We start from the raw sequence: 23080 nt of genomic DNA on the forward strand, positions 1-23080 counted from the left end.
ATGCAATTTTGGAATGTTTGATAATCCAGAAAAAAGGGCAGAAGTTGGACTTTTTCTGACATTGTGAGATAGAGCATTTGGTTGAATGACAGAAGGTATGCACTCTCATTATGTCTACATGTCTCCTATGAAGTCCAAGTAATGAGCAAGAAGAAAATATAGATTCTCTGTGACATAACAGTGATCATCACCTGTTAAAATAGCTTTTATGCCTGTCATAATCACTGTCATTTTTGGTTTATCTTCATGAGATTAGAGTTTCCAAACGGTTGCCACAGAGCTGCTGTACACTTTGCATGCTACAGTGTTGTCTTCAGCCCTCCTCTCCACAGGGAGATGACAAAGATAAAAGGATAAAGGGATGCAGGATAAAAGGAGAACTCATAACACACATGCATGTCAGCTGCTACAGTGTGGTTCTGATCTGTGGGGCTTACCATGTGTTACAGTATTTAAGGTTACATGGACATGAAAAAAGAAGTTGATTTAATATGACTTCCTGCCAGAGTTAGTTCAATGGTGCCTCTTTGTGGACACAATGTGCTACAACAACCAATACTGATGTCACAGGCATATCAAACGTTTAGCAATTTGGATTGTATATCAATATCACATTGAATTAAATAATAACAGTAAAAATAATACATTTTATCCCCTTGTAGACTATTGTTGCAAATTCCCCTCAATATTCCACTGTTCTTGTAAAATAATGCTGCTCAACACTCTTTATGAGTGTACATGTAGTACCTGGTTAACTATGATCCCTGTTTCAGGAAAGATTTTATTAGTTTCATGACACTCAACTGATTTTTGGATTATTTTTGTTTTGTTTGAACTGTTGACTGGAGCAACTGATCAATAGCAGTATTAACAAAATAATCTACATTCCCAAAACTGGAAAATCTGTTAAACCCTCAAAGACCTAAACAGTCACCAGCAACCAAAAGCATTTACTGATCTAAAATATTGAACCACTAAGCCCATCAATACACCTAAACAATTCAGGTAAAATGCAGTTTCTTTGCTTTTCATCATTGTCAGATATGACCCATTTGGACGTTCAGAGGCTCCTTAGTGAATATGGAAGCACCATCATCTTTTGCAACATTGACTCACTAATAAAAACCCAAATGACAGAGGCTGTAGATGCTAAATTAACAATATATTTAGCTGAGAAAGTCATCTTTGTCTAGTTTTCTCTGTTTTCATATAATGCCATTTGTAATACCATTTTTACTCTGAAATTTTATCATTATCTACATGATCAGTAAATTAAATACAGGAAAATACCTGGTTTTCATTGAAACTGCAAAATACAAAGGATGATATTGTACTAAATGATGTTAAATTACTTAGGAAATGTTCAATGTAGAGAAAAAAAAAATCATTTTGAAGTCGCCACAAAAATAGTTAGGTCTTTAAGTGTTAATTACTGTTATGCCAAATGTCACTAATTTGCATCATAGTTATTGAATGTATATCATATGTATATGTATATCCAAATGAACAATCTCCACTTAATTTAGCGTGTTCTTGACAGTCACAACACAAATAATTTATTTTTATATATAGTTGTCCCTTCAGATTTTGTAACCCACATCTGAAATGTCTCTGAGGGCTGTGAGAGTAAATGCATGGCAGATTACATATTTAAAATTAAAGGACAATCACAGCAGGCAAATTGCTCAGTTCCAGATTTTAAAAAGGCAAATCTTCAAATATTATTTGGTAAGAGGATTTTTTGTGAACTTCAAAAAAATGTATTCTATAAATATTCTGCTCTCTCTACAGGTATAATAATGAGGCCATCTTTTTTATTTATTCATTGTTAAAATTAACAGTAATTTAAAGTCCACAATTTTAAAGATGTGATTTATTTCTCTACCTGGCTGTAAAAAAAAAAGTTTAAGAATAATAACATCATAAAATACAATTTGTCCCCTTTTTAGAATTACTTTTATACATTCACATACGTGGTATGATTTTATAAGCGACTGTCTAAAATTTCTTTTATTTAGGGTTTAAATTTGTTTTGTTAAAATTGTCAATTACTTATTCATGTGTCTACCACTACCATCCCAGGAAAACAAAGCTACAGGGGGTGCGGTCTTTCCTGTAGCCGAGAACGGAAGCGGAAATTCGGCCATCTCCTCGTACATTCAAGCTACTACAGGGTCAGTACCCACTTGATTTGGATGTTTAATGTTGTGTATTGTCAACACCTTTTTGACATTGTGTCTTGTAATTTGAATTTGGATAATTGCGCTCTTCTCTGAAGCAGGACCTGTCTTTGCGAAAGCCTGTACAGTCTAGCGGTCCCTTTGCGAACTAGCAGCAGCTAGCTAGCTAGCTAACATTAGCCAGCTAGACTTCACTAGCAGCAGCAACAGAGCAGCAAGTGACTGGTTTTATCAGTCAAACTGGCAGTTATTAGTATCTGTTTATTATCAGGATTAATTTAGTAGTTTGGCAAAATGTCTACTTTTCTTTTATGATAGTTTCTTCGTTCGGTCGTAGCTACAGCTTTCATTTTAATGTTAATACTTTATTCACATTGTGGTACCAAAGTGCTAACGTTAAGTTAGCCAACAGTTTCGATTAGCTTAGATGTGAATGGGAGAGTTGGTTGCTAAGTAGGCTAACATGGGCTAGCTGTACCAACTGACAGCTTACGTTAGTTGGTTCATCAGCAATAACAATCAGTCTTATTGTTGCTTTTCATGAGCAAACGCTGTGACACATTTATGCCCATTTTACGAAGCTTTTGTTATCATTGTGGTGTAATTGGGAAAACCATTAACTATGTTCACACATCTGAATCAACGCTGTGTCTACTACTCAGTGCAAGTTGACATGAAGCTCTTACAGTTGCTGGTTAGGCAGCATAACGTCAGTCGACTGCTTGGTTGTTAACATTACGTTAGCTAACGCTAGCTAACTTGGTAGGTGTGACCGGGGAAACTGCAGCGGGCTGACTGGGCATCGTTATCTGCATGCTAACTGGGTGGGGGTCTGTTGTGTTTTTCATGGGGCTTTGCAATGTCAACTGTCGTCCGGTGATAGGAGGAAGTTAAATAGGGTTTCATGCCAACTCGGTACATTGCTGTTAAATTGTTTCAGCCATCTGTACATCGTAGGTGTTATTGTGATTTAACTGCCATTAACATTCAGTCTCCCGTGACCTTAGCTAGCTGTGTGGTTACCCGAGTAAGCAACCGGTCTGTTATTTACGGTGGTAACGTTACAGAGTAAAGATAAAGTAAAAGTTTTGCCGCTATTAATGCACCCATTCATAGCATGACTAATGGTATATATTAATGAAACGAATTATGATTATTTGGACCCTGAGAAACATGAGATGCAAAAGACACGTACTGTTTGTCTCTTATCAGACTAGTTGGCGTGTTTGAACTTTGTTCCAGAGTTTCAGGAGTCTCTAAACTGACTTTTGCCATCGTTGCCTTAGGTTCAGTTATGCAACATGGTCTCATATTGGTATGACCTACATTTACAAACAGGTACTGTATTCTGAAGTGTACTTAAAACACTGTAAATCTCCCAAAGATAATTGAGTGTGGTGACATAAAAGTTACAGAAATAAATTCCTGATTTCCACATTTCATCATCTTCTTTAGTAAATAGATTGTGAGACTAGGAGGTAGCAGTTGAAGGACTGTCTGACCAATATACTTGAGATTACCTCAAATACCTTTTACTGCATGTGCTCCAAATTCTCCTCATTAACTGTGGTATATCTGATGAGAGGGAATGTTTCCTGACTCCCTATGTGATTGAGTGGGCATTGAGTCTCTTAGTGTGATACTGATTGATTGTTTGAATCTAATGATGACAGATGTGAATGCCACACCAATATTGCTTGTGACATGAATGGCAGTATCGGGGGTAGCTGATGGTTTCAAAACAGCACTGAAAGGATGTATCTGGTCACCAGCAAAGTTATGGTCTACTTTGTTTGCAGTCAGTTTCAAACAATGCTCTGTAGAGTCTAATATTGTGGCATGAAATCATTCTCTGCATGCCAGTACCATGCCACCGCTGCAGGCTGCAGTCTTTGCACATGGCAGAATCTGTTGTTCATGATGTGTATGTCAAACTCATGCCAGTGTACCTCAATTTACTTTGCAAAATGGTATGATTGTTTTGTTTGTCAGTCCAACAGTTTTACCGATAACCAACACTTTGGCCTTGGCCACTTAGTAGATGAGAGTAAAATCATGCATCGTTTGTTGGGACTTTGGCTGTACTGCTTCAGGGTTTACAGCTGTATTTTCTTGGATGCCCTTGTACATAGTGTTTTACTATGTACATGTCTGCACGCATCTGGCCCATCTGTGACCGTAAAATAATAAAAAATTGATTTTAGTTTTTTATGCCTGTTAATTTTAAGAAAATATCATTATTTCTGTTTTTGAGGAGTAAGACTTTTGTGCTCTGAATCTTAGTAAGTAAAGATAAAGAATATAATCATTATTTCCGGTCACCAACCATGTGCGAATGAGCTACAATTCCTGTGTTTTTTGGTGCTCTGTGTCTGATTTGTCCTTATTTTAGTATTATGTATGTTTTACTCCTTGCAGAGGTTATATTTTTTGTCATGATTATTAAGGCAAAGACTGTATTTTTAATTTTGATCTTAATCTGTCTATATAGATTTCATCTCCCTATGTCTTTGGTTCTGGGACCCAATGTTGCCACGGAAGAAGCAGACACACAAAGACATAGCACTCCATAAATGAGTGGTGCACAAGATAGCGACACCGACAGATACCAAGAGGAGAGAGCCTTATTCTGCATCATTCTTGTGTAACAGGTGTGCATGACACCAGCTTGTTTCTGCTGTTGACACTAGCAGTCACATGATTTAAGATTGATATCCGGTAAAGCTGCCATCTTTCACACACTGATTGTTCTTCTGAAGGTCTCACTCTTTTTTACCCAGACATGTGCATTACTCCAGTCATCTCCCTCTTTTTACACCCCCAGCCTTCTGTTCTTCTTCCACTAGTACAAGAGATGTTTTCTGGTAATAGATTAATATTCCTACTTCTTTTGTGTTGACTGTGTTTTACAACCCTTTTTCTCCATCTGCTGTTCAGATTGCAACAGAACTTGACTGTCAGACGGTTGCCATGTCGACCTCTTCGCTACGGCGACAAGTAAAGAACATCGTTCACAACTATTCAGAGGCAGAAATCAAGGTTGTTTTATCAAGGGACTTTTCTTCTTCTCTCATCTTTACACCCACATCCCCCATATCACTGTTGTATACTATATAGTGTAGCTGTGTTTTGCAATTGTATAGCTGGTGATAATCAAATATTCTGTTGATGTAACCTCCTCATTTTTTCCCCCTCATTACGTAAAGTCTGAACAAACTAATCACATTAGCCATTCATGTTCTGTCTCACTCTCCAGTTTATGTCCTGATTGAATTTGCATTGTTACTCTGAACACTGTGGACCATTAAATTGTCACAGAGTAATGGCTCCACATTATTCTTTGCGCACTTTGGATGGACATTAATGAAAGTTTGTCCCCTGCTTTGTTCTTGTCCAGGTTAGAGAGGCTACGTCAAATGACCCATGGGGCCCCAGCAGCTCTCTGATGTCAGAGATTGCTGATCTGACCTACAATGTTGTGGCCTTCTCTGAAATCATGAGCATGGTGTGGAAGCGCCTCAATGACCATGGCAAGAACTGGAGACATGTGTACAAGGTTTGTGTGTATTGTTGGTGGAAATAATTCTGTGGCATGTGTAACAGTGCAATGTACTGAAATTAATTATCCACTGATCTCAGTTAAATTTATTACTTTTTTTTTTTTTTTTTAAATTACGACTCTATAACATTACAAAATAATATGTCATTAGTTTCATATGTATCTATTCATATTTTCATCAGTGATTTACTGGTGAAATTTGCCAGCAAATCTCACAGAACCATTTCTATACTTTGTTTAGTTGTGGTTTGTGTTTGTTTTTTCTAGGCTATGACCCTTATGGAGTACCTAATTAAAACAGGCTCAGAACGTGTTGCTCAGCAGTGTCGAGAAAATATATACGCAGTCCAGACCCTCAAGGATTTCCAGTACATTGACAGGGACGGCAAGGACCAGGTACACAAACACACTCAGAAAACTATACAGAAATGAGTGTCAATGGTGAAGGAAATAAAGGTCTACCTTTGTGGAATGCAAACAGTCTTTGTCAAACACTCAGTTTTTCAAGGGCATTGTACAAAGTGGTTCTGACGTCCTGTGCAAACCAACACAGCCAGCTATAAATGTGTTTATGGGATGTTGATAACTGGGATTGTAGTGAATAAGAAGTTGTTAAACTAACATTTATGTTCACAGGCTAACTAAGTAAACTCTGTGTTTACTTTGGTTTGTTTATATAATGTAAAAAAAAATATTTGTTTTATGTTGTAATGTAATGCTTCCATTTTTTTTCTAGGGGGTGAATGTGCGAGAGAAAGCCAAACAGCTGGTGACACTGCTGAAAGATGAAGAGAGACTACGAGAAGAGAGAATCCATGCCCTCAAAACCAAAGAGAAGATGGCACAGACCTCCAGTGGTGAGGGGGAAACTTATGATTGAAGTGATTTAGTTTGTAATTACTGCTGATGAGTAAGTAATCATAATTCAAGCTATCATCATCATTGCATATGTGTTCATGTCCCAGCCTCCTCAGCACCCTCAGCGCCCAGTCTGGGGGGCAGCCTCTCTTTGGGCTCCCATTCTGGAGGCGCAGACCCTGAGCAGGCCTGGCCACAGAGCTCTGGAGAAGAAGACCTGCAGCTCCAGCTGGCTTTAGCAATGAGTAAAGAAGAGGCAGAGCAGGTAACACCACACAGCCTGCCTGATACCAACAGAACTAGACCATAGTGATTTAACAACTGTGTAAAGTTCTGTGCACAGTGGGTTATTTGAAAGCACTACATACACTTGGCTCTCACCATGTAACCCCTGACCTCCCCCAGACTAGCACCGATCCTTTGGAGGACGCAGAGCTCCGCTATGCAATCACACTCAGCAAAGAGATGCAACAAAAGGTCAGGGGCAGAGGGTGTGCCCAGCTGACTGGCCAGCCAGTCATCAGCTATCTGTCTTTCTGTCAACTGGAGTTTCTCACACGCACATTAAATATTGATCAATCAAGGAAATTAATTTATGTTCATATTTGTCATGCTTGATTTTTCCTCAAGGCACAAATTTGTCATAAGCTGCATTTTTTTAACAGAACTGAACACATGTCTTTCAGTTCCTTGTCAGCAAGTGTTAAAACTCCACAAAAGCACCTAAAGATGTGACTAACTGAATTTGCATGGCAAATATTTATCATAAATGATTAAAACATGAAAAGAATGGTTTATAAAGAGTAATTGATTTCTTGTCCCTGATATCCTCTGCAATAGCATGTATTGAACTATAGTATTGATTTGAAATATACTTTTTTCTTCATCAACACCTCTGTTTTAACTTTCTAGTGCTTTGTGTAAAACTTTGTGTTTGCTGTTTGTAAGTGGTTATAGGCCTCTACCTATGGTATCGCCTGACTGGTCTCATCTGTAAACTAAGGCAGGAGGTTGAAAGGATCCCTTTGTTTTTACTTTGTGACATCAGGCATAATACTTTCTCTGTTCTAAGCAAACTTGCCCAGCCTCCTCACTGATTCGCCTGAAATCCTGTCTCTGATAGAATAAAAGGAAGCAACACAGTTAATCTCAAAGCTGTGGGTTAATTATATATTGATTGTAGCTAATGATTAAATGTGAGGTTTTCAGTTTGCATCCTGTTAATTAAAACATTAATTATGGAATTGTTAACTGATCCTAAATCTGTTCCCTTAGTGTGCTTTCCAGAGTTGTGTATCTCAGGTTGTTGACATCTTTGTGTGTGTGTGTGTGTGTGATTGGCAGGAGGAGCGACTGCGCAGAGGTGATGATCTGCGACTGCAGATGGCCATTGAAGAAAGTAAGAGGGAGAAGGCTAAGCCCGAGGAGGTGTGTATGTTGTGTTTGTGTCCACATTACACTGTCTGTGTTCCACATTAGGTTTCTTATTTTTTTTTTTTTTTTTTGTGTTCAAAAAGCAGCAGTCAGTAAATGCGCATGTAAGTGCTGTGACAGCTGCTTCTCATGTTAGTCAAAGTATTTGGATTTGTGCTACATTGAATTACAAATTCAGATTGGACCAAAAATAATTATTTACTCTTTATTTACAAGAAGGTGAAACATATTCAGTGGCAGTGCATTAATTTGGAAAGGATCAAAGTCTCAGATTTTTGATGTCCTGTGTTAATGGTTTTGGATATTTTTGAGTTCACAGGACTTTATTGATTTGCCACTATTGTAGCTCACAAACCATCCTATTTTCTAATGTATGATGTTGCGCATGCTATATTGTAAATGTTTGTGAGTTTATGTTTTGTGTGGCTTGGAGCTACATATGTTCAATGAGACATGAAAAATGGGTGAAAATCAGCCATAAACTCAGAACATAAGAAATTAAACAGCTCAGTACTATATCTGTATTATATATATATATATATATATATATATATATGTATATGTATATAGAATCTGTACTATAAGTACAGATTCTAATTTGATAGGAAAATAGCTCCACACTGGCATTTATTCATATTTTCTTACAATTAAATGGTGTTTGGTGAAATTGCCTGTAGGTTATTGTCCTCCATCACATTATCTAGACAGAGCTGTCATCAGAATGATTCTTGAACAGAGCAGTTTGTAATGTATAATAAACTGTCTTAAACAGGGTGCTCTGATGGAGCTGAGTGCCGTGGACCCCTGGGGGGGCCCTACTGCTTCCACTGCCTCTGTGGACTCTGCTGGACCCTCCCCTCCACCCACAGTCAATGCGCCCTCTTCCTCAGGCCCATGGGGCACAGGCTCTACAACAGACCCATGGGGAGTTGCATCTCCCACATCTCCTACGAGCTCTGACCCATGGGGAGGGGGAGCCCCGCCCACTATAGCCCCTCCACCTGACCCCTGGGGAGAGACGTCCAACAGAGTTAACAATGTCGACCCATGGGGAAGTTCAGGTAAGCAGCTAGCACAGGTCACATGTCACTTGTAGGCAGTTGGGTTAGTGAGAATAAAGTCACAATAAAATATCAAAAGAGAACTGTGTCCTGCTCTGTGGATGAAAGAGGAAGTGAAATCTTGTTGACTTTTACTTCACTCCAACGTTCCATTTTCTGTCTCCACAATACCCCCGTTTCATTCGCTGTCATATCTTTTCATCCATTCAAATGCTTTCAGTTTGTAATGAGGAAAGCAGGCATGCTGAAACCATTTTCCCTCTGTGTCTAAACCAGAGATTTTTATCCTCTTGTTTCTATTCAGGACTGACTGTGGCTGTGTCTCAACCAGAGCTATCGTTTCTCTCGCCTTTTTTGCCTCTTTTTAATGTATGAGTTAGCTTCTTATTATCTCTCCTTCACCTCCACTGAACTTTGGACATAAAGAAGGAGAAAACATGCTGAACAACCTTAAAACACCTGTTGTCACTCATCCTCGTTGGGGAGGTGAAGGAGAGAAACACTGCTGTTGAACCCAGCCCAGCTTCCTGCTCCCTCCTTACTGTTCATTGTACCTGTAATGTGTTGTGTTAACCCTCCCCTCCCCTGCGTCTCCTCCCCCCTCCCCTGTAGCTGTGACTCCCCCCAGTGCTGACCCCTGGGGCCCCCCAGTGCCACCCAGCACTTCCTCCTCCGGGGGTCCAGTAGACCCTTGGGCAAGGGACGGGCCTGTCCCTGCCTCTGACCCTATCACCTCTGACATCTGGAGTGGCACCGCCAAACACACTAACGGCACAGGTACATTCACACTTAAAGCTACATGGACTCACAGTCAATGAGGTACTGGTACGACTCAAGCCCAATTCTCCCACTTGGCTTTACTCCTTTTTTTAATATGTTTCTGTGTTGGGTAAGGTGTCCCATCTCTTTTGGGGATCAGGGGATGATGGTCTTCTAACCCTCCAAAAGGCACCCTTTGTAGATTCAGACTCCAGATGGAATGAAATTCTCAGAATGCTTGATGAACTTGAACAATTATGCACTTACGGCCACTGGTGCAGAGACAGATGTCAACAAAATGTAAATATTTCCACAAATAGTCGCAAAAATGTAGGATTTCTTTGGAGATTCGTAGTGAGATCAATTTGATGAGCATTTAAGAAATGTAGCAGTTCATAGTGTCAGTAGAACTTAATGTAAAAAACCAAACAGTAATTATGTATTTTTTTTCATGTTCTGTCCATGAAGTTTGGAAAAATTATCCAGCTGCAAATCTTGTGCACTTCCCCTCTCATCTGATGCAAAAATGTCTTGGGACAGGGCTATACTAAAACAGCTGATATGTCTTCTGTCCTGCAGATTTGGTTAGATTTGTTACTACAATAACATGAAATGATGAATCTGACCCCAGTAACAGTCAGCAGTTTATATTATTTGTCCAAGACCCCTCGACAAAAAGAGAGGTCAAGGATTTGTGTGTTAAATGCATGTATGAAAGCCTACAGCCCTACCTTTTGATAAGGAATAGAGGACATCAGTTCCAGACAGTGGATTCAAAATAACTGTCTTACTGCGTCCAACCTCAATAGCGATGGCGTGTTGCGAGAGGTCTTACTTATGCAGCTCAACAACCTGACCACATTCAAAGAGAGACCTGCTTATTTGCCTTTGCTATCAGGAGGATATGACAGTGTGAATACCTGACAGAAAATGACATTGAATCCACATTTTTGCATAGATTTTAGTTTTTAAAGGCTGTGATCTTAAACTTTTGATCGACTAATCAACAGCCTATTTCACTTTAATTGTTTTCAATAAATTGCTTGCTCAAATGTTTTTTTTTTTGTCTTGCTCCCATTTGTTCTTTTTGCAGTTTGAAACTCTACTTAGAACCTTCTTAAGATCCAATTGTGCAAAATGTAAATTCATGCAATTTTTCAACTGGTCTTGAAATTTTGATCAGGTGTGTGTGTGTGTGTGTGTGTGTAAATAAACAAACAAATAAATAAATTCTGCACTGAATAAACTTTCTTACTTATTACTTATTTCAGACCAATTAAACTCATAAAAATGTGTTAAATATATGAAAATCATTAAGTGGATTTTCTGATATTTCCAGTATGACAAAATAAAAGAAATATGTCAGATCTTTCCAAATGGCCACATTCGATTGGACTGACAATACTCTCAGACACAGCCTTAGTTATGTTAATAAGCAACATGCTTTAAAAAGTGTACCACAATATTAACAAATATGAGTCACGTTATATTCATGTTGTAAATGTCCAGAGTCTCTTTTTTTATTGATTCTGTTCTGAAGGAACACTGACGCAGTCAAGGACACTTCAAAACTAGGGCCAAGGGGGTAACTGGGATTGGGGGTAGGGGGTTTTCATTCTTGACACATCCAGTCACAGATTTTGTGCATGCACACACAGCAATTGTCTTGTCCTACATTTCATCCTCCTCTAGTATGTGTGGTATTGTTGTTCAGTGTTTGGTTCATTAGGAAACATTTTTATCCACTGTCTTTGGACTTTCCTATTTCTCCTTCACTTCCTTCTTGTAGGAGATCCAGAACGACGAGGGTCCTCAGCAGCTGCCTGTGACAGCACAGGCTCCCCAGTGCCCTTCGACCTTTCGTCTCTGGGTACTTCGCTTCCTGTTCGGAAGACTCCAGAGTCCTTTCTTGGTCCCAATGCAGCGCTTGTGGATCTTGATTCTCTGGTGTCATCTAAACCCAAACCCAAACAGCCACCGCCTCCTTCCATCTCCTCCTCTTCAGCACATAACCCCTTTCTCCCGAACACAGGTTTGTTAACTGTAATTAAAGAAAGTATCTACTGTTGTTTAAGCTTAGCATTATTTTTGTAGACATCAAAATTACCCTGAGCCTTAAGGCATATCAACATGGCTCTATAATAATGTTCAGAATTAAAATGTGTTAATTTTATAAAAATTTTTGACTGCTAAAAAATAAAGATTAGATCACCTCTGTAAATATTGCTTATTGTTACAAATTTATATATATATATTAAAAAAAGGGACCAAAATTGATGCTGGATTCTGCAGTAAAAGCCTATTCTATAAGGGTTTCTGTAGAATGTCCAAAGTCTTCAATAGTCTTATATAATGATATTAATTGTAGATTCACATTTTAAGAATAAATTATGAAATTAACATTGCATACAATTTCAATTAACTTGTGTCTCTTTCAGATGTGTTTTGGGGAAAAATGTGTCTTGTTATTGTGCACTATTAAGCACAACTAGCTGATATGTCATGTTTGGGATCTCCTCCCATCAGAAAAATAGCTATCTCTAGAAGTAATACATTCTATTAGGTACTATGATCTAATATTAGCCTTAGCTGCCCCTTTAGTGCTCAGTGGAAGCCTTTTGAAAGTGAAGTCTGCAAGAAAAAACTTCAGGAATGAATTTACATTTTAAATTATTCAGGAGCTCTGGATTTTCCTTCACATCCTTCTCTCCCTTTTTACCGATACAGACTTGAAATGGAAATAGTTTTTTTTTTTTTTTGTTTTGTTTTTTTTTTTACTTTTTATGTTAACACTGATGTGACTTTTGAAGAAAACATTGCCTTGCTGTTGTCCTCAGGCTCATCTCCTGCTCCTGGCATGGCAGTCACTCCAGGCAGTACCATTTCCAGTAGGGGGGTTTCTCCAACACCTGCTTCCTCCAACCCTTTTGGTGTGGCCCCACCCATGACCTCCATCTCACCTCAGCCCTCAACAATCGGCCTGAGCGGCCTTCGTACCAGCCCTGTGCCTCCCAATCCCATGCTGGGCTTGGTGCAGCCAGGAATGGGCATGGGGCCCATGAGCGTGGCCATGGGAGCTCCAGGAATGAGCCTGGGTATGATGCAGGCCAGCCCCATGGGCATGCCCTACAGTGGGCTCTCACCTATGGCACCCCCGGGTTCTGCTCTTTTGGGTCCTGGAGGAGTGGCGCCTCCTCAGCTGATTTTGGGTGGGTCCACTGGAACAGGTGGAGTGATGGGGGCAGGAGGATCAGTGGGAGGCGGAGGAACGACGGGAGCAAGCACCAATCCTTTTCTTCTTTGAGGAAGTGTCACCACTACTTCTTTCACCTGTTTCGACCTCTTCTGTCGTACCTGCTGTCCCCTTCATTCATCCCCCTTCAACATAATTTGTGTCCAAAAGAAAATGTCTACATCTCTATATTTAAAGAAAAATATTTCAAACATGTTATTTTTTTTTCCCAAAAGCATTACATTTCTGTTCCAAATAATTTCTCACAATATGTTCCTTTCATTTCAATGAGTTATTTTTACATTTCAAAATGGGTTATTTTTTCATTTCAATAATGGTTATTTTTTCATTTCAATATGGGTTATTTTTCAGCGGGAAAAAAGCTTCTATTTATTTTGTTTTAATCTGTTTCCGTACCGTTTTTTTTTTTTGTTTGTTTTTTTTCAGTCCAGATGAAGGTATGGCTGTGAGAGCAGGAGTTTTCAGTAGATTCACTCTACTATCCTGTAAAATTACTGCACTGGGAGAAAGTGATACAGAGGGAGAGAGGACATAGCCACTAACAAACTGAACAGAAAAAACTGTTGCACTTACCTCTTCCTCTTTTCTCCCTCTAGAAGGAAAACACTGAATCGCTTAAGTGTAATAAGTGCAGAAAGGATGATTATTGAAGGACTGGAAACATAAACATTTCAGGCACAACTTGGTCTAACTTTCAACTTCTTCATTTTTAATTTAATTTAATGTTACGTATAATTTATTTTTTTTCCAGTTTGGGGAACAAATGAACAAGGAAAATCAAACACGATGATGCCATTTAAATCAAATGCTTATTTTTTCGTCCTGATTATTGTAGAAAAGTAAAGAGCCCTGACATCTGTGGTCTGATGGAGAAAATGACAGGATGTTTGTTGAATGTGTGTGAAAAGGTGAGTGAATGAGAACATGAATGGTCATTTGGTGAGTGTGCAAGTATGCAAAAGTGCAAACACCTGTTTCTGTGTATATGTATCAATATCTGTCTCCATTTTTCTTGTGTCTGATCTTATTTCAGTGACGGAAAGGAAGAAAAATAGCATTCATTATTTTTTGTTTTTAAAATTTGTCACTTGTATTGATACATAATGATGAGATTTATAATGAGGTATTATAAGGGTCACATGTCTCTGCCAATCTTATTTCACTTTTTTTTTTGTTAATCAGAAGCATTAGTTTTCATTTTCAATCACATATTTCATATGGGATCCCTGGTGTACAGGTCTCTTGGAGCACCACTGTCCCTGTTTTTCGTCTCTCTTTCCTTTGGAGAGGGAGAGCTAAAGATGCTTCTCTAAAAGAAAAAAGACAATTATTCAATGAAAGAAAAAGAAACGGGGACTTGACATGCTTCATGCTATTCTTTTAATTTAGTTTGATGAATTTATTGTTATTTTATATCAACAAGAAAATATCTCTTTTATTGAGTAAGGTTGAATTTTGTGTGGTGTTGACTGTGAACATTCACATTTGAAAAGTAAAATGGAAAAAAAATCAAAAGAAATTTATCAAATAAAAGAAAACACAGGATGTGTATGTATTGTTTCATGCTTGCTCTGTAGTTAATGTCTGTATATACTGAGCACAATGTGACAAGAGTAATTTTACATTTTATTTTCTTTGGTGAACATGTTTATACATTTATACTTCAAACGACAATAACCCTGCTAATTATCTGCAATATAAGGAAACACAATCATTACAGCATATGTATTTTAACAAAGATGAAAAAACGTTGAAATACAGCGTTCAGTCATGTGATAGACTTATTCCCAAACATGCTCCCAGAGGAGCTTCAAAATGAAAAACCAGGAGGCAGCCTCTGTGTTTGCATTTACTGAAAATGGTTGTGAAGAGTCACATTTTTCTTAAAAGTTGTCATCCGTTCTCATCACGGACTTTAAGGGTCAAACGAGCAGAGAATCCCAGTCAAAGTCATCTTGAATCTCCTCACTGTTGCTGTGGAGGCTCTTTAAAGGAGGGCGTGGCCGTGGTGCGAGGTTCTGAGGCTGGATCCCAGCTGAGACAGAAAGAAACAGACTATTCAACTAAAAAGGAAGTGAGACAACATGTCTTCAAATAACTTCTGTTTTACATCAGTTGGGAAAGGTTTAGAGACATCCATGAATGATGAAAGACAAGAGTTAATGTCATACCAGTTGTGTTGGTAGGCTGCGTTAATGGTGCCCTCTGAAGACTTTGTCCCTGCATATGCAGAGCCCTGCGGGGGGGCTGTGCTCCGTTGGCGGGGGGAGCCACTGGAGAGTAAGGCAGGGGCGATGGATGGGTTAGGCTGGCCAGAGTGGGAGGTGGATTTGAGCAAAATGGTTGGACTTGTAGGGATTGAGGTGCACCGTGGGCTAATGGGGAGTTATTTCCAGAGGTGATCATTCCTTTTTGCGTAAAGAAGCGGTTCAAAGAATCACAGAGAGATGTGAAGAGTGTCGGGTCAAGGGCCCAGTCACAGAGCTCCGCCTGCCGCATGCTCTCCAACAGGTCTGACAACACAGTAACACTATTAAGAACATTTCAACAGTCAGTTGTTCAGTACTCTAGAAGTACTCTTATAGTTTTGACATTTTATTTCACTTTACTTAGTTTTACTAGTGAATGAGAAGTTTCAATTCTGATAGTTTTTTTAAGTATAAGGAAAGCCTTGCATTACATAAAATATGATGCACAAAACTCTTCATTTAAAGGTCCCACATCATACAAATCTAAGAGGAAAACAAGAACAGAGCTGATTTTACCTGCAATTCTATCTTGTTTCAGTTGCTGCTGATTCGTCTATTTTAGTCTCTGCATTTTTGCTTTTTTAAATTTCTGTTAAAATTCCTTTTCACAGCTAGTTTTAGTTTTCACCTCAGTTTCATTAAATTGTATTAACCCTGCTCTGTACCTATTTAGAACAAAAATATTACTTTGCTCAGCATGTCTCCTATTTTCAAATGACATTTTAAAACAAAAAAATACAAGTTCTATTTTTCTATTATTTTATTTTTGCTAAATGTTTCACATGCAAAAAGCAACCTTTTCACTTCTATTCATCGATGCAATTCCCTAAATCACTTTGAGCACTAAAAACATATTTTATTCCCATTGTACTGAGGTAAAGTGAGAAGTTTATAAAACTAGAAAATGTGTGATAAACAGCACAGACCTGGGTGACCCGACAGGTCTATGTTTGCCCAGTCAAGATGACTGGCGATGCGGAAACTCTCCTTCAGAGAATCAGGGTTACTGAACCAGTCAGCGGGCACCGCTAAAGTGGAAGAAGGAGGAAGGCAACTTAATAAAGCATTGCTTTAATGCAGTTCAAGCATTTCTGGTGTAATCGGGAAATGTGAGATTTACAGTATTGTGTGAGGCGCTCTGTCTCAGGAGGATGTGGAGCTGGAGCAGGCGGAACAGGTGGTGCAGATGGAGTAGCTGCAGGGTGAGGAGACATGGGTAGTAGAGTCGGGGTGTGAAGTGGAGTAGTGTCATTGCTCGGGAGAGTCAGGGGAGCAACCTCCGCTGTAAAAGAAAAAGGTAATTTGTTCAGGCAGCCTATATGATTATTGTGCACCTTATACAAATAAAACACACCCATGTTCACTCTGTACTTACACTGTGAGCCTCCCCTCTCCCGCATTGTCTTGAAGAGAGACTTGAAAGATGCATACAGGTCTGGTAGGTTCATCTCATCAAAAGTGAAACGTAGTGGAGGATCAATGGAGGCATTTACATGGACGGCAGGAGGGGCAACAACCAAAGAAGGGGCAACAGGGGGAGGGGCTGCAGTTACTGAAGTGTGAGTGGAGCCTGACACAGTGCAAACAGGCACAGAGTTAGGAGTGCAAGAAAAAGTGGAAACAGACACAGGCCCTGAATTAGCAGGAAAAGACAGAGTGGGAACAGCTGGAGCAGCAGACAGAGGTGTAGGAGCAACAGTGGGGATATGAAAAGTAGGTACGGGCAGAGGTGTGGGAGCGGTGGTCAGGATGGAAAAAGTGGGTCCAGGTGGATGTGGAGGAGGAAAAGAGTTGACTGCAGACATGGGGGGAGTAGGTGAGAGTCTGGGCACAGGAGAAACAGCGAAGCTGGAGACTGGAGGCACATACGGTGACGGTTGCTGTAAAAGATAAAAACAGTGTGATGTTTCATAAAACACACATCTGACTCTGTACAGGAATGAGAGTAGTGCCTCTACCTTGCAGGGGGGAGGAGAGAGGGAGGCGGGTTGGGGCGACTGCTGCTGCATGGCTGCCAGCGGCTCTGTGTTCAGGAGGTGGTGGTCGGTGTGGGAGGGTGTTGGAGGATGATGAGGAGACGGTCCTCTCTCTGACTTTAGCCCCGTAGTCTGAAACAGGACACAGTCAACTGTACGGTGATGCACAAATATTAAAACCCAGCAATACTACAATGGAAAACACACCTCCACCAGGTACCATGTACTGAAGATGCCAAGGTTTATCTCATATTATGTGTTCAATAAAGTTATAATTAGAGGAGTAAGATAAATGTAGAGCAGTTTGATCAAATCTGGGTCTGGTTTTATAAAGATGGTTTTAACTAGTTTAGAAGATTAGGTCATTGTGATTTATATTCTTACAATAATCTGCAGTTTAGACAGTTCCACAAAAGCACAAAGGGGTGTATTTTAACACTTAAAAATGAGCAACCCTATCAAAGAATGTAGACATACAGAGATGCCAATCAGTCAAACATTACAAAGGTGTAGCTCTGCAGTGTTGATGCTGCAGTGGAGCAGAGAATTAGCTTTCACCTCTCATGATAAGTTGTTTGACCCTCTTCCTTGTCTGATTTAATTAAAGGCCACTATTCTAAGCCTGACTGCATATAGACATCATTCATCGTCATCATCATCATCAAAGCCACATAAATTAGTACCATTTTTTTTCCCCAGATATTATTTTAAATGCTCAATCTGAATTTTGTCAGTAAAATATCTTAGACATGATAGCATTCTTATTGAGAGTAAAAGTGGCTCAAGTGAAGTGAGTCATAATTTACCCAGAATCCAAACCAAATAAATAAATACAAACATCTGTCTGAAGTACTGACTACTAGATCTAATCCTCAGTGATGGTCTGTTTTGTGATCCTAAGCACAACTAACCCTGGTGTTTCACAAAAGAAACACATATGTCACAAAGAAACACATATGCCCTCACATAGCTGTTTTTACGTTTTTAAATATTGTTTATAATCTGAGGGATAAAAACCACTTACATCCCGTTGCTCCTCTTCTTCCTCTGGATAGGGACGTTTAGGTGCCCTCACTTGATTCCCCTCTGCAGGTCCATCCATGGTCCAGTAAGACCCCTACAAATACAAACATTCCGTTTCTACTTCGACACATTTTAAACTGTTAATCATGAGCCAGTTTGATTCAGAGTAAAAACTGCCGATATGTTATAAAATTAAAAAAAAAAAAAAAAAAAGGATCCTCACCTTCCCAGGGTCGTTCTGTGGCCGAGGGACTTTCCTGAAACATTTGTTCAGAGATAGATTATGCCGAATGGAGTTCTGTTGGGTCAAAAAGATGTAGTAAGACACACCAAAAATCACATCTGTACAAACTGGTGATGCATAAATATTACAACTAGTTACTATAAGACATCAGCAGTTAATAGTCGTCTGATGTATGAGCTGGTTCTACATTTAAACTCACCTTCCATCCACGGCCTGCTCGGCTGTAATAGGGGAAAGTGTCACTAATCCAGGTGTAGATATCATTCAGACTCAACTTCCTCTCAGGAGCGGCTGCTATTGCCATAGCGATGAGAGTGGCATAGCTGTGAGGGGGTTTTCCTTTAGAATTAGAGTGGGAGGGGTCCGGTACAGAGGGTAGGAAGTCTCTCCTCTCCCTCCCTCTGTCTCTCTTCTTGTCCCTCTCTCCTCCACCTCCCTCTCCTCCTCTCTCTTTCCCTGAGCGCAGGCTGCTGATTCCCAGCCTGGGCAGCCAGTCTATGCTGGTGAGACTGGAGTCCAAGTCAGAGGACATTCTGTCTTTTTCCTCTCAGTCCAGAGTCTACAGGATAAGAGGAAGAAACACTGGATCAACATGTTCTTTGTGTTTACTGCACACACTGTAGAGACACTGTCAGTCAGAAAAGCCATAGTAGATTCCCGCTGCCTGTAACGTAATCCTGTCAACCATTCTGTTCCTGTATTTCCAGCCAGGCGTCATTTACAAGCCAGTAAGTTCAGACACAAGACACTTTGTGCGACCCTGGAGACTTTCCATTTACAAGGAAAGACACTGCATAAAGGTACCTCCACAAAACTGTGCCAATCTCACTTTCTGTTTGCTAAAAAAGAAGAATGATTTGCTTACCTTTACAGAGCCACTCGAGGCCTAAGGCCTTAAAAAGTGTTAATATTTGATGTTGTCATCAGTTGTGCACAACTGTTGACAGTTTAGTGTCGGTCCTCCCCTTCAGATCCAGTTTCAGTTTAGTGATCCCTGCGAGGCATCCATTCATTACCTTTGCTTTGGGGAAGTTTGTGTAACTTTGAAAAATATACACAAAAACTTATCGGAGAGCTTCCTTTTTCTCTCTCACCCTCCCTCTCTCCTTCCCCTCCCTTTCTCTGAATAAGAATAACGTCACACACTCCTCCCCTCCTGGTGACATCACCCTTTGCACCCGCCTCTGGAATCAGGTCCCACCTCTTTAGTGTGTCACAATGGTGGACTACTAGGATATCTGTAAGGAGGACCAGCCCACAACTGTTGGAATTCATATATTTTCATGTATTTTTAACCTGTGAGGTCCAAAACCCCACCCTGTCCAACAAAGCACAAGGGTTTGACTCGCAGATATTTACACAAAAGCACTGCACTATAAAGTAGCAGCATCACCTTTATTGAAGCTTTTTAACAGTGTGTAAGAAGCTGTGACAGTTTGTACAGTTCTTAAATGAATGATGAATGCGTTGATGGCCCTACAGAGCGCTGAAGAAGGCAAGGAGGCCGGTGTCAGGTGATGGGTGAGCCAACAGCTTCTGGATCTGTTGAATAAGACAGAATATGTAAATGTTAGAAATGTGCAATAATTTTAACCTAGCAGAGGACAATATATCAATAGCTGCATGATGGGAACAGCAAAATGGCAGTTTTACATCTGAACACAAGTTCCATGTTTGGTTTTGAGCGAGTTTGATCACTGCATTTCCTGGGAACATCATCCCCATTATGAAAAGCCACTCATAATTTCTCTACAGTGACAGTGATAATGGGCCCAGCCAGTGTATTTTTCTCTGTCTACAAACTGCAGTCTGTACACAGTTTATTTGCTTTACTGTGCAAATGACAGCAATTTGAGGATATGCTACAAAGCTGGGCCTTATAGTTATGACAAATCTAAACCAATACAGATAACTCAGAAAAGCAGCTACAGTAAGCACCTCCTTGAAGTTGGGGTGTTTGGCGTCTTGAACGAGCTGCAGCAGAACAGCCTCCGTGGTGGTGAGGTACGCTCCACTCTGCTTCAGTCGGGAAAGAGCAAACAAACGGTCTGTCTGGCTGCAGATGAAACAGAAAACTAGTCATTAGTAGCATACGTTGACTGAAAAAACAAAACCCCACCTTGCAGAACATTAATATGTAAAATAGGACCAAAGGCCCTGTAGCATACCGGCCAAATTAAAAGCTTTGGGAAATGTGTCCAGATGCCATTTATTATCACCCAGTTTTGTGTATTTATTATATTACAGAAATAACCCATGTTTTGGTCATATTCCAATCAGATCTGTAAAAAATTCAAATTCCGACTTGATATCATTGATACTTACTGATTTATTGTATCAATCCACTTCCTATCTCTTATAATGGGGACATTTTTCAAAGTCGCACCAAATCCAGAATCAGATCCGGATCGAAACAATTTCAATACCTTGTGTTGACATCATCATAAAGAAGCTGTATACCAAGTTTGAAGTCAATCAGAACTGTAGTTTCAGAGAAGATGACGACTGAAATTTTTGTAATGGACGACAGACGACGACGATGACGGACGCCACATGACGACAATAGCTTATGGCCTGTCGGCCGGTAAGCTAATAAAAGGAGTGGGTGACAAGGTGAAAATATCTTATGGTGATACAGAAATTGTTTTGTAAATTCTGTGATGAAATGGTTTAAAATGATCATACTCTTCTTCATCACATGAGATTACAGTCTTCTTTTGTATTTGTAGGACTTTCCTCATAATAACAGCAAGAACAGTAAAAAAAAAACAAAAAAACAAAAAACAAAACAGAAGATATATAGAACATATAGGTGCCATCTACAGTAATGTCATATCGCCCAACCAAATCCAAATGACAATAAATATTGGCTGCAAGTCTCATTTGTGACATGAATATATGTCATCATACTGCATAGCTCTACTGTATTCCGTAAACACACATATGGACTCCACAGTTACCTTCTGGATGAGACTGCATCAGCCACAATATGAACTTCCATTCCCTTTTCAAGCAGGTCAAATGTTGTACACTGTGAAAAACAGAGAGCAGAGGACGCCAAACTCATCATTCATTTACTAAAATTGTGTAAACACCAGGCTGAAAATTATATAACTGCTTTGCTTCAGATTAACAACCTCTTCAATAAATGAAAGTGAAAAATTACAGTAGGATGATCCTTCTTTTAGAATGTATGAGGGAATCACACGGATTTTACCCCACAATTTTAAACTTTACTTACATTTAATCAAGATCACAAATGATATATTTGATAACTTTTGCGTAGTTTAAGTTACATACGCAGAGAATAAAACAGAAACTGATTCATGAATGTCTGATTGTCTTTTCTACAGTGGTTCAAAGGAAGAACCTTGTCATTACAACACCAAAATAATGACGTAGTCTTACCGCAATACAGGCGTGGGCCTCTATTCCACACAGGATAGCCTGTTTAGGGTTCCCCAGGGCCTGCAGCTCTTTCTCCACCTCCTCTATCATCATAGTGAATGTAGTTTTAGCATGAGCCTTGAGGTCCTCTGCTCCCAGCTCTGGTACCGTAGGACCCAAGCCTTTGGGGTACTGCTCTGTCAAAATAGGGGGGATGGCCAGAATACGACTGGCCTATGAAGAGGACAAGCACAGAGAAATATCTGTTGAATTAATGATTCCTGTTTGATTTACCAGTAATTAGTGCAGTAATACTGGTATGACTTGTACTGAAAGGTGCACTGGTGCACATGACCCACCTGCAGTAATCTTGCAGCATTGCTGACGATGTTGGTGAATTGAAAGATGTTGGGTCTGAACTTCTCCTGCATGTCACACAGGAAAAGGACTGAGTCTTTAGTGGCGAGCCTGCCAATGCCAGCCACTGCAAGACAGAAAAAATGTTTACAGACACACAGCAGTATTTGACGATACAAAAATAATTCGCATCCTTTATATATTGTTGCATTTTATGTTTGGTTGAGTTGGAAAATGACTTAGAAACATTTACTTGAATAATGAGGCCAAATATTCAGTTAAATACAAATAGATCGTAACGAAATAGCACACGCTAGATCTTTTAAATGAACTTAGCGCAAAGACGGTAAAGCTGACTCACTGTCGTCGCCTGAATGTCCCTTTGAGCCGGAGGAGTGAAGTGGGTGACAGGTTAAACCGGAATGTAAGCTGTAGTTGAACTCTCGAGTTCAATTTTTATTCCCAATGTAGGAAACCAAAAGAAACCTGTTTTACTTATAAGTGCAAGTACTACAAATTATTTCAACATTGAACGATGCACTACTTGCAGAAATATTCTCAAAATAGACAAGCAATATCTACCTAACTACACAAATTAAGTGCAAAAACAAAACAATAACTTATTAGCATGTAGCAAAGAGCATTCAAGTTCACGAACCTTACTTCAACAAACACCGCCTTCTCAGTACCACCTTATCCAATAGAATTACGGTTTGTAGTGATTGACATTCTTTTACACT

At 39.6% G+C, this 23080-nt stretch overlaps 3 protein-coding genes across 5 annotated transcripts; 1 reads left to right on the forward strand and 2 right to left on the reverse strand.

Moving 5' to 3' along the window:
* Positions 1–2107: 2107 nt before the first annotated feature.
* Positions 2108–14649, forward strand: epn1a (epsin 1a). 3 transcript variants are annotated; one of them, XM_030157904.1, is made up of 13 exons: positions 2108–2174; positions 4672–4831; positions 5118–5219; positions 5578–5736; positions 6007–6135; positions 6476–6596; positions 6705–6862; positions 7003–7074; positions 7942–8025; positions 8804–9092; positions 9705–9869; positions 11641–11883; positions 12689–14649. In XM_030157904.1, the coding sequence occupies exons 3-13, from the start codon at positions 5151–5153 to the stop codon at positions 13153–13155; spliced, it is 1956 nt and encodes a 651-aa protein (XP_030013764.1). In that variant the 5' UTR covers positions 2108–2174; positions 4672–4831; positions 5118–5150; the 3' UTR covers positions 13156–14649. The 3 variants fall into 3 exon arrangements, with proteins under 3 accessions (XP_030013764.1, XP_030013767.1, XP_030013766.1); XM_030157907.1 differs by lacking the exon at positions 9705–9869; XM_030157906.1 differs by lacking the exon at positions 7003–7074.
* Positions 14268–19700, reverse strand: foxj2 (forkhead box J2). The gene is made up of 10 exons (XM_030157908.1): positions 19462–19700; positions 18796–19155; positions 18576–18650; positions 18354–18446; positions 17312–17461; positions 16729–17233; positions 16474–16635; positions 16280–16381; positions 15276–15617; positions 14268–15139 (listed from the first exon to the last, which is right to left on the reverse strand). The coding sequence occupies exons 2-10, from the start codon at positions 19126–19128 to the stop codon at positions 15027–15029; spliced, it is 1875 nt and encodes a 624-aa protein (XP_030013768.1). The 5' UTR covers positions 19129–19155; positions 19462–19700; the 3' UTR covers positions 14268–15026.
* A 272-nt stretch (positions 19701–19972) lies between these two features.
* On the reverse strand, positions 19973–22992 carry isoc2 (isochorismatase domain containing 2). The gene is made up of 6 exons (XM_030157939.1): positions 22702–22992; positions 22343–22467; positions 22005–22217; positions 21557–21627; positions 20535–20652; positions 19973–20138 (listed from the first exon to the last, which is right to left on the reverse strand). Coding segments are annotated over exons 1-6 (594 nt in total). The 5' UTR covers positions 22703–22992; the 3' UTR covers positions 19973–20072.
* Positions 22993–23080: the final 88 nt, after the last annotated feature.

Source organism: Sphaeramia orbicularis, chromosome 16 (assembly GCF_902148855.1).
Source record: "Sphaeramia orbicularis chromosome 16, fSphaOr1.1, whole genome shotgun sequence".
Taxonomy (NCBI): Eukaryota; Metazoa; Chordata; class Actinopteri; order Kurtiformes; family Apogonidae; genus Sphaeramia; species Sphaeramia orbicularis.

What these genes read in the sequence shown, in the direction of transcription:
- epn1a (XM_030157904.1), top strand. Translation starts at nt 5,151, where the DNA reads ATGTCGACCTCTTCGCTACGGCGACAAGTAAAGAACATCGTTCACAAC. An exon ending in ATTCAGAGGCAGAAATCAAG is followed by an intron (nt 5,220 to 5,577) that starts GTTGTTTTATCA and finishes GTTCTTGTCCAG; the next exon opens with GTTAGAGAGGCTACGTCAAA. An exon ending in GATGGCACAGACCTCCAGTG is followed by an intron (nt 6,597 to 6,704) that starts GTGAGGGGGAAA and finishes TTCATGTCCCAG; the next exon opens with CCTCCTCAGCACCCTCAGCG.
- foxj2 (XM_030157908.1), bottom strand. Translation starts at nt 19,128, where the DNA reads ATGTCCTCTGACTTGGACTCCAGTCTCACCAGCATAGACTGGCTGCCC. An exon ending in CACAGAACGACCCTGGGAAG is followed by an intron (nt 18,447 to 18,575) that starts GTGAGGATCCTT and finishes TTGTATTTGTAG; the next exon opens with GGGTCTTACTGGACCATGGA. An exon ending in AGACCTGTCGGGTCACCCAG is followed by an intron (nt 15,618 to 16,279) that starts GTCTGTGCTGTT and finishes CTGTGTTGTCAG; the next exon opens with ACCTGTTGGAGAGCATGCGG.
- isoc2 (XM_030157939.1), bottom strand. An exon ending in ATGCTGCAAGATTACTGCAG is followed by an intron (nt 22,218 to 22,342) that starts GTGGGTCATGTG and finishes TCCTCTTCATAG; the next exon opens with GCCAGTCGTATTCTGGCCAT. An exon ending in GATGCAGTCTCATCCAGAAG is followed by an intron (nt 20,653 to 21,556) that starts GTAACTGTGGAG and finishes TTTCATCTGCAG; the next exon opens with CCAGACAGACCGTTTGTTTG.